Below are 10,102 nucleotides of genomic sequence, written 5' to 3'. Positions count from 1 at the left end.
AAAGTACAAAACACATCTCTTTTTTGGCAGAAAATGTCCACACCAACAAATATTTTAACATATTCTTTATTGAGTCTGAGTTATTAAAAGTTAGGTGCAGTTTATAGAAATGTTGCTTTCATATAAACTGCATATCTCTTACAAAAACAGTGCAAAAAAGTATTACTGTGGATGTTTCCTAATTATGGTTGAGAAGAAAAAAAAACCTAATACATGCTAAACTATTGTGTAAGTCCCCAAGTAGTGCATGCAAAGATTTGCATTTCTGCTGGATTCCCACAATATGGTTTCACAAATTTTATAATATAAATATATATATATATATATATATATATATATATATATATATATATATATATATATATATATATATATATATATATATATATATATATATATATATATATATATATATATATATATATATATATATATATATAATAAACAAAATAAAAAATGTTGAGGCAGTTATTGTTGACTGGTAACTTGGTTGGCAAATAGTTTTACTAAACTAAAGGCAGAAGAAAAAAAACTATTGTTGCTGTGCTATTTTTTTTTTTTTTTTTAATCCATTTGCATGAATGGTGTTCCTGCAACAAGAACAGCAAAGGAACTAGTCTTTACGTATGGATGTTTAGCATGCGAATTTCAAAGTCTGAAGTACAGAGTAAATTATAATGCAGCAGTAAAACTTCACAGTCAGATGGAGGCATTCAAAAGCCCTGCATGGAGTCATTGTTTGTGTTCTTTTTTTCTCCAGCAGGGAGTGAGAAGGAGAACAAGCTCAGGGATAGATGCATTATCTGTACATTAAGTTCATGCATAGTTTAAGTGTTGCTTTCATTTGATAAAAAAAAGAACAAAAAAAAAAACGTTATACATCAGAGTTTGAGCTTAAGTTTGTTAGCCTGGGATCGGCGTTGATTTCATACCTGTAGTGATATCCCTCCATGTGATCCCTACATGCATCTCTAATGTTGAATATCCACTTTTTAATACCTTTTCTGTTCAAATATAAAACCAGCAGAAAGATGACTCCTATCAGGGCTAGCACTATGCCCAGGAACACATAGGATGTTTGTAAGCTGTTGTCAGTAATATAGGGTGGACAATCAAGCTCTGGAATATTGAGAGCGATCACTTGCGTGTCCCTCATGTTCTCCGGAGAGGAACAAACTAACCCAGATGAGTTCTTTACTACTGTGGTCTCCTTCAGCCACCTATAAAAAGGTTCAATATTGCAATCGCAGACCCAGCTGTTATCGCTGAGGAAAACCGATAGGCCTGTATGACTGGGGAATTCAAGAAGCGTTGTGTTCTTCAGATACTTCAGAGAATTTTGCCTCAAATCTAAAGTCTGAAGGTGACTGAGATTGGCAAAGACCCCGTCTTGGAAGGAGAGCAAGGAATTGTTACTCAAGTCAAGGTGTTTTAGATTTGGCATTGAACCGAATATGCCGTCGGGTACATACAGTAGGTTGTTTCCGCTCAAATCCAACTTCTGGAGGTTCCTTAGCCCGCCGTTTTGCAGGGCATCTGCCATTAAGGTGATCATAGACAAATTGTACAAAGAGCTGCGCAGGTTCAACTCTAGAAGTGGGCTGGAGAGACTTGGAGCCACCTGAAAAAGTAGAGGGCTTACGTTCTCCAGCTCGTTGTTGCTAAGATCCAGTTGCCTCAGACTGGGGAGATTCTTGAAGACATGGCTCCCTAGTTCCTGGAGGTGGTTGGTGCTGAGGCTGAGACTGGTCAAGTCTGACAGAGTCTGGTTAAATGTCCCTTCCTGCAGGCTCTCGATATTGTTACGAGTGATAAACAGGTTGGTGACATAGGAAGGCAGGTTTGTAGGCACCTTGTTGAGGTTCTTGTTAATGCATTTGACAGTCCGGGCTGCCTCCGAGCACTCGCAGGAAGCTGGACACTGTTGTTCAGCCTGGGACCACACACCACCCAAGCCATGCACAAGGGTCAGCACCAACAGCAGCGAACCTTTCCTACTTTGTCCACCTAATCCAAGAGACCTTCTCCGGAGTCCCGGGAGACAGGGAATATCAGAGAAAAGCATGTCCCCTGGCAGCCAAACTGCTAGCCTTTAAACCCAGGATGCCCCTTGTAAAGGGGGGCTTTGTCTTACGGTCTTGTTCTTCTCCTTTTATTCTCCAAATTGCAAATCCGGCTGCAACAGGCAGGATGAAAAGGAAGAGCGGAGGTTAGAAGGGAAGGGCTTGTGCGTGTCGATGCCAGTTCCTAAACGCCAAGACTTCTTGGCTCCCCCAGGTGACGGTAGACTTCTCACTGGTGTTTACTTCCAAGAAACCTGCGGGGAGAGAATAGGGAAGAAGATTGAGACACGGCAACGTAAGGACCATCCTAGACTAGCACGCCCCTCATCATCAAAGCTTTGCCTGCCTAGGAAAACGTGTGTCGTCCCTGCCTTTTCTCTTCTGATCGGGGTTAATTCAGGCTTCAGGTTACATCCTCCACGCCCTTCATCATCTTCCAATGACTAGCCCCTTCCCCCCCTCCTGCCTGGCTCCCTCTAAATGCACACATTTTACTCATCAACCACTAGTATAGGAAAGTCTTCTACAACCCCCTAGGAAAGTATAGGCCACCTCCAAACTCCTACAACTTGTCCCCTCTCAGACATGCATTGTACAGCCAGCATTCCCCGTCCATACGAGTTTACCTGCACTTCCCTCTTGTTTACTAGGAATTCCTGGCACTGGTCTCCCAGCAGCGGCTCCTCCACATCCAGCCCCGCTCACAGCAGCCTCTTACTTCGCTCTCCTGCCGCCTGCTGGTCCAGCCTCTCTGGGAGATACCATCAGAGCACCAGTCCGGAGGGGTGGACGGAGGGGTGTGGAGGACGGCGGACAGCGGCTCATGTGTTGCAGCTCTAGCGGCGTGTACGGAGTGTGTTCATTACACCGGGCTTCCCGGGTAGAAGGGCGGGCCGGGCTGTGTGCTGACGTTCTGAGCTCTGACCGGGAGGGGGCGGGCTGGGGACATCCCTGTGTTGGTGGGATCTCCTCGTGTGTCTCTCCTCCCCCTCCTCTCCCCATCACATGAATGTGCACAGCTCCGATGTGTTCACACCAATAACTAAACTTTTCCATGCTCCGCTATGGAGAGAGCGCAGGACTGAGGCACCGGGGCACACCTCACTCATATCTCCTTCTTCTCGTAGTACTCAGCCTGGTCACCTCTCACACACCCCTCACATGGCTCCTATCACCGCACTACAACCACAGGCACTCTCACCACAGGGCACTCTCACCACAGGGCACACTCACCACAGGCACTCTCACCACAGGGCACTCTCACCACAGGCAGTCTCACCACAGGCACTCTCACCACAGGGCACTCTCACCACAGGCACTCTCACCACAGGCAGTCTCACCACAGGCACTCTCACCACAGGGCACTCTCACCACAGGGCACACTCACCACAGGCACTCTCACCACAGGGCACTCTCACCACAGGCAGTCTCACCACAGGCACTCTCACCACAGGGCACTCTCACCACAGGCACTCTCACCACAGGCAGTCTCACCACAGGCACTCTCACCACAGGGCACTCTCACCCCAGGGCACTCTCACCACAGGCACTCTCACCACAGGGCACTCTCACCCCAGGGCACTCTCACCACAGGCACTCTCACCACAGGGCACTCTCACCACATGGCACACTCACCACAGGCACTCTCACCACATGGCACTCTCACCACAGGCACTCTCACCACAGGGCATTCTCACCACAGGGCACTCTCACCACATGGCACTCTCACCACAGGGCACTCTCACCCCAGGGCACTCTCACCCCAGGGCACTCTCACCACATGGCACTCTCACCACAGGGCACTCTCACCACAGGGCACTCTCCACAGGGCACTCTCACCACAGGGCACTCTCACCACAGGGCACTCTCACCACAGGGCACTCTCACCACAGGGCACTCTCACCACATGGCACTCTCACCACAGGGCACTCTCTCCCCAGGGCACTCTCACCCCAGGGCACTCTCACCACATGGCACTCTCACCACAGGGCACTCTCACCACAGGGCACTCTCCACAGGGCACTCTCACCACAGGGCACTCTCACCACAGGGCACTCTCACCACAGGGCACTCACCTCCTCCCTGCCCAGGACAAAACCAGCTTTCAGCGCAGCCATGCAACACTGTAACCAAACAGAGCTGTCTTTTGGTGGTATTCATAGGTGTGCGCAGCCTATTGCATTAGGGTGTGCACCCCAAAGCTCAAACCTATTTGCATGTGTATATACAGTATACTGATGGTGTCAGCAGAGCGGTGGACGGTGTCAGTAGGGCAAAGATTGGTGTCAGTAGGGCAGTGGACAGTGTTAGTAGTTTTTTATTTTTATTATATATTTATTTTATTTTAGGAGCCCCATTAGGGAGCTTTGGTGTATTTCTGTACATTACTGCATGTTTAAAGCAGTATATTCCAGTGTGTTACTGCACGTTTAATGCAGCATATTTCTGTGCAGTAGTGCACGTTTAACATTGTATATTTCGGTGTGTTATGTGCCATTTAATGCTGTATTGTTCTGTGCGTTACTGCATGTTTAACGCAGTATATTTTGATACAATCTGCACCACACAGGGTGATTAGGGTGTGCCCAGGCACACCTGGCAAACCCTGTGCGCACGCCTATGGTGGTATTTAATCAGCTCTGGGCTCTTTATTTTTTGCTAACCAAACAAAAATAGAACATTTTGAAATAAATAAATAAAACATTTTCCATTGTTTGTTATAACATTTTGCAAACAGGTCATTTTTCTTATTCACTAATGTGCACTGATGAGGTAGCACTGATGGGCACTGATAAGCAACACCGATAGACTGCACTGATGAGGCAGCACTTATAGGCTGCACCGATGAGGCTGCACTGATGAGGCAGTACTGATAGGCTGCACTGATGAGCACCGATAGACTGCACTAATGGATGCTGATAGGCTGCACAGATGAGGCAGAACCTATGGGCACTGATGAGGCTGCACCGATGGGCATTGATGAGGCTGCACCAAGGGGCACAGATAGGCTGCACAGATGTGCATTGATTGCTGCACCGATGGGCATTGATAAGGCTGCACCGAGGGGCCGAGATAGGCTGCACAGAGGGGCACAGATAGGCTGCACTGAGGGGCACAGATAGGCTGCACTGATAGGTAATGCTGAGGCAGCACTGATGGGCACTAATGAGATGGCACTGGTGGGCTCTGATAAGGCTGCACTGATGGGCTCTGATATGTGGCACTGATAGACAATGATAGGCTGCACTGATGGGTACTGATAGGTGAAACTGATGAGGACGCACTGATTGGAAGCATTGATGAGCACTGATTGGCAGCATTGGTGGGTACTGATTGGCAGCACTTTTGGAACTGCACTGCTAATCAGTGCCCTGATTATCAGTGTCAATGTCCCTTTACCACAAGCCGATTATCAGCTCTCTTCTCCTCTCCGCAAGCTGTCGGCACGAGGAAAGAAAAGCTGATAATGGGCTTGTGTTGACAACCTTTGATTAGCTGTCATTGGACACAGCTGATCACGTTGTAAATGGCCGCTGTCATTGGCCCTTTACTTGGATGTCTGAAGGACTCAGCAAACACAGAGCATGCTCCCTGCGACGAGCAATAAGCGGGATCACCGCAGGACATCCATGTACACCCTCCTGGCAAAGTAGGTCCATGCTGTAGCTTTCTTTCAGCTATAGCGCAGGCGGGAAGGGGTTGAAGTGATTGGATCCCATCACTTTGTAAAATAACCCATTCAGTTTAAAATAGAAGTGAAAGGCAAAACATTTTTTGTATAGATTCAAAATATATATATACTTTATTTTATAAGTAATCCTTAACATTCCTTCTGTTCTCAGCTGCATAGGAGCTGGGGGGAGGAGAAGCAACAGTACACTGAGCTTCCCAGTGAATGGCTATGTCTGTCAGGACAAGTCTGATCATTGGAGGAGAGCACAAGGAGTTCTCAAAAAACTGACCACGCTGTGCTCTCCTGGTTACTGTGGTCAGCTTTTAATAGGAAAGCAGAGGAACTGGCAGGAACACCAGGGATTTCACATGAAGGAAATAATACAAAGAGAACAGGATACTTTGCCATACAAGTACATGGTACAGCAGGAACATATCAGGAGGAGCGACGTGCTGACGTCACCGCGCTGTTTTACATCCCGCTTGCACAGGCTTTTTGTACTATTGCTTGCCGGTTGGCTTTCCTATTGCTTTTAACACTTCTACTCCATGCTTGTAAGCATATTTTTAATTTACCCCTGGTGATTCCTCTCTATTTTATTTTCGGATTGTTATGAGCACTCACATCGAGTTGAACTCCAGTGGCTGACTGCTGACCGTTGAATACATCTACAGTCTCCAGGAATGCCTGGTTCATTGGTTACTGGAGGTGCTGGGAGGATTAAAGGCCCTGGATGGGTATTATCTTGGTAAGCTTGCACTCTATGTGGTGGTGGATTCACGCTGTCTCTCAAAAGTCACCGAAGATTTCACTATATTGTGTGGCTACAATCACTTACCGTATTTATCGACGTATACCGCACACTTTTTTGCCCTGAAAATCAGGGCAAAATCATGGGTGCGCGATATACGCCGATACCCGCTTCCCGCGCTGTGTTTGAACAACTGCACCGACATATACCGAGCGCAGTACACTCGGGTATAGTCGGGCAGGCTCGGCTCCGCTCGCGGTCACGTCCTGTGCGTCCTGTACGTCCTTTACGCGAGAGGAACCGAGCCTGCCCGACTATACCCGAGTGTACTGCGGTATATGTCGGCGCAGTGGTTCAAACACAGCTCGGGGAGGACACCACGATGGCCGCAGAAGGACGCCGGACCGGACAAGGCTGCCGATGGATGCGATGGACGGCGGGCAAAACACCGACTAAGGGCATCCAAACTGTATTTTTTTTTTTTTCAGGAATTTTCCTTCTAGGTTGGGGGTGCGCGCTATACGCCGGGGCGCGTTATAGCAAGATAATTACGGTATTCATTTACCATTGGAGGGCTTTAGGACTGTTGATTCACTTTTATTGGCTTGTTTCCTATAATATATTTTTTCTATATATTTATATATCGATTTTTTTATTAATTTTTTTTGTATTTATTTTGTTTATTTTTTGGACTCATATACCAGATTGATTAACTCACTTGAACACCATGGGCCAGATTCAGGTAGATCCGCGCATCTTTCTGCCGGCGTAGCGCAGCTCATATGCGCTACGCCGACGTAACACAGAGAGGCAAGCAAGGTATTCACAAAGCACTTGCTCCCTACGTTGCGCCAGCATTACGTAAATTATTCGACGTAAGCCCGCCTAATTCAAAGTAGGTGGACGGTGGGCTCGATCCATTTAAATGAACCGTGACCCCATGCAAATGACGGGCCGAACGAACGGCGCATGCGCCGTACCGTGGACGCATCCCAGTGCGCATGCTCAGAATCATGTCTAAAATACTCCATAAGATACGTCGAATCACTGCCTATGACGTGACGTAACCTACGCCCAGCCCTACGTAAACAACGTAAAATTCGACGGCTGTTCCGTCGTCCATACCTTTGCATGGGAATGCGCCTCCTTTAGGTGAAATAACTTTACGCCGGACGTAGGCCTTACGTAAACGGCGTATATTACTGCAACGGGCGCAAGAACGTTCGTGAATCGGCGTATCTCAGTCATTTGCATATTCGACGCGTAAATCAATGGGAGCGCCCCTTGCGGACAGCGTAAATATGCACCCAAGATACGACGGCGTAGGAAACTTACGTCGGTCGGATGAAGCATAATTTCAGGGGTATCTAGTTCTATGGGTACGGCGCAGAGATACGACGGCGCACATTTACACTTACGCGGCGTATCTGTAGATACGTTGGCGTAAGTGTTTCAAGAATCCGGGCCCATTTGTTCAATTTTCTGTGAGCGTAGCTCCCTATGTTTTGTTTTTGTATCTGTGTGTATTTCACTTTGAGTTGCAGCTTTTGTGGTATGTTTAAACAGCGCGGTTTTTTTCTTGATGGTTGTCTTTATTTAAAAAAGGAAAAATGCACTACAAGTCACAGCACACAACACGGGAGTAAAACAGCTGACGCGTTTCGCACTATAAATTAGTGCTTAATCATAGCTGTGATTAAGCACTAATTTATAGTGCGAAACGCATCAGCTGTTTTACTCCCGTGTTGTGTGCTGTGACTTGTAGTGCATTTTTCCTTTTTTTAAATAAAGACAACCATCAAGGTTTTTTGGAGTGCGGCTGTCCATATTTTCTTATTCCATTTGTTGCCTTGTGCATTGCCAGCTCCTGAGACTACACTGATCATCCTAACACAATCCACCTGGAGCGGTAACTTTCTTTCTTTTGCGTTTTTTTTTTCTTCACTTATCAGCAATATGAAGTGCTGAGGTAACAAACGCTTTAAAGGTGAACCCCAAGATAAACAAATATCATCTAAATACAAGAGTCGCGTGTGTTTCTCTTTGAATCTTTGCAGTGGTTTGTGTTTTTCTTCCCAGATTTGGGCAGTAATCCAGTGTTTTTTTTGTTTTTTTTTAACACATGGTGTGCAAAAAAACAAAAATACTTGTACAAAAGGTGTACAAATAAAGTGTATGTGAAAATTACACACAAAAAAGTCTTAAAGCTGATCTTCACTGCATCTGAGCACCACAAACCAAAAACACTATTTAACCACTTGCCAACCAGCAGGTTGGCTCCCCTGCGCAAATCGCAGTAGCTGTACGGCCCCTTCCCGCCTGCGCTATAGCTGGAAGAAAGCTACAGCATGGACCTACTTTGCCAGGAGGGCGTACATGGACGTCCTGCGGTGATCCCGATTCTTGCTCATCGCAGGGAGCACGCTCTGTGTTCGCTGAGTCCTTCGGACTAAAGATTTAAAGCAGAGCTCCACCCAAAAGTGGAAGCTTTGCTTGTCTGCCTCCCCACCTGCTGCCACATTTGGCACCTTTTGGGGAAGCAGGTACGTGCTATGGAACCCCCTCCCTTTCCCAGAAGCCGTACTGTTCACAAAGCACAGCGCACTTTGCGCATGCGCAGTAGGAAACTGTCTGTGAAGCCGTAAGGCTTCACTGCCGGTTTCCCTTAGTCAAGACGGTGGCGATGGCTAGCCGATTGAAATATTTGCTCAGGTAAGGACACCATTGGATTCCTGGACAGGTAAGTGCCCTAATTCTAAAAGTAAGCAGCTACAGTATTTGTACCAGGTAGATCCATTCACATCAGGAGGCACTGGGCCCCCCAGTTCTTCCTGGGGGAATCACCACATCCCGTAGGCTACCCGTTCTCTGTTCCAGCCGGTCAAACCTCCAAGAGCCTCCATTATACCAGCAGGCATCCCTACCAAAAGGGCAGAACAGAGGCGCAGGACCCCTACTGGACACTGATAAGAATAGATATTACACCTTATCTTAGCCAAAAGCCCGAGTGTGACACTTTACCGCTGTGCAGAAGTTTCCTGTAATAAAGACCAGTCACTTTTGCTCTCACTCACTGTACAGGGTGATTGGACTGGTCTCCGCCCCCTCTGTAGGCAGACTGTGGTGGGAGGAGCTCGCTGGAACCCTCCTATAGTTCTGCTCACTGCACAGGTAATGTTCAGCAGATGTCACTGTTAATTTTGTAAGGTAATATCTGGGTTTAAAAAAAAACTTGTCACATTTGATGCTGTCGCCGCAATGTTGTTACACGGTGGTTTCCGCGGTGACAGGTAAGTATACACACGCTCGGGTTTCTCGGCAGGAAAACACTGCTGAGAATCACGACGAGAAAATAAAGAGCAGGTTCTCTATTTTTCTCGTCTAGATTCTGGGCAGTTTTCTTGACGAGAAACCTCAAAGCCTCGTACACATGCTTGGTTTACTCGGCAAGAAAGCTCTGCCAGCAGTTTTCTTGCTGGTTCTTACCGAGAAAACCGAAAGTGTGTACGAGGCTTGAGTGCACTTGTAGTGCAAAGTGGATTTCCCCATTGTGTTTTTTCTAAATTGCCGCTCTTCTTTTGTTTATAATGCAAAAAATAAAACCCGCAGAGGTGA

General features: G+C 47.1%; 1 protein-coding gene across 1 annotated transcript; it reads right to left on the bottom strand.

Annotated features, from left to right (window-relative positions):
• Positions 1-542: 542 nt before the first annotated feature.
• Positions 543-2,943, bottom strand: TPBG (trophoblast glycoprotein). The gene is made up of 2 exons (XM_040350014.1): positions 2,690-2,943; positions 543-2,317 (listed from the first exon to the last, which is right to left on the bottom strand). Exon 2 carries the CDS (start codon positions 2,063-2,065, stop codon positions 875-877), a length of 1,191 nt encoding a protein of 396 aa, XP_040205948.1. The 5' UTR covers positions 2,066-2,317; positions 2,690-2,943; the 3' UTR covers positions 543-874.
• Between the last annotated feature and the right edge of the window lie 7,159 nt (positions 2,944-10,102).

This window comes from Rana temporaria, chromosome 4 (assembly GCF_905171775.1).
Source record: "Rana temporaria chromosome 4, aRanTem1.1, whole genome shotgun sequence".
NCBI classification, from domain to species: Eukaryota; Metazoa; Chordata; class Amphibia; order Anura; family Ranidae; genus Rana; species Rana temporaria.
This window is presented reverse-complemented; position numbering and strand designations above follow the sequence as displayed.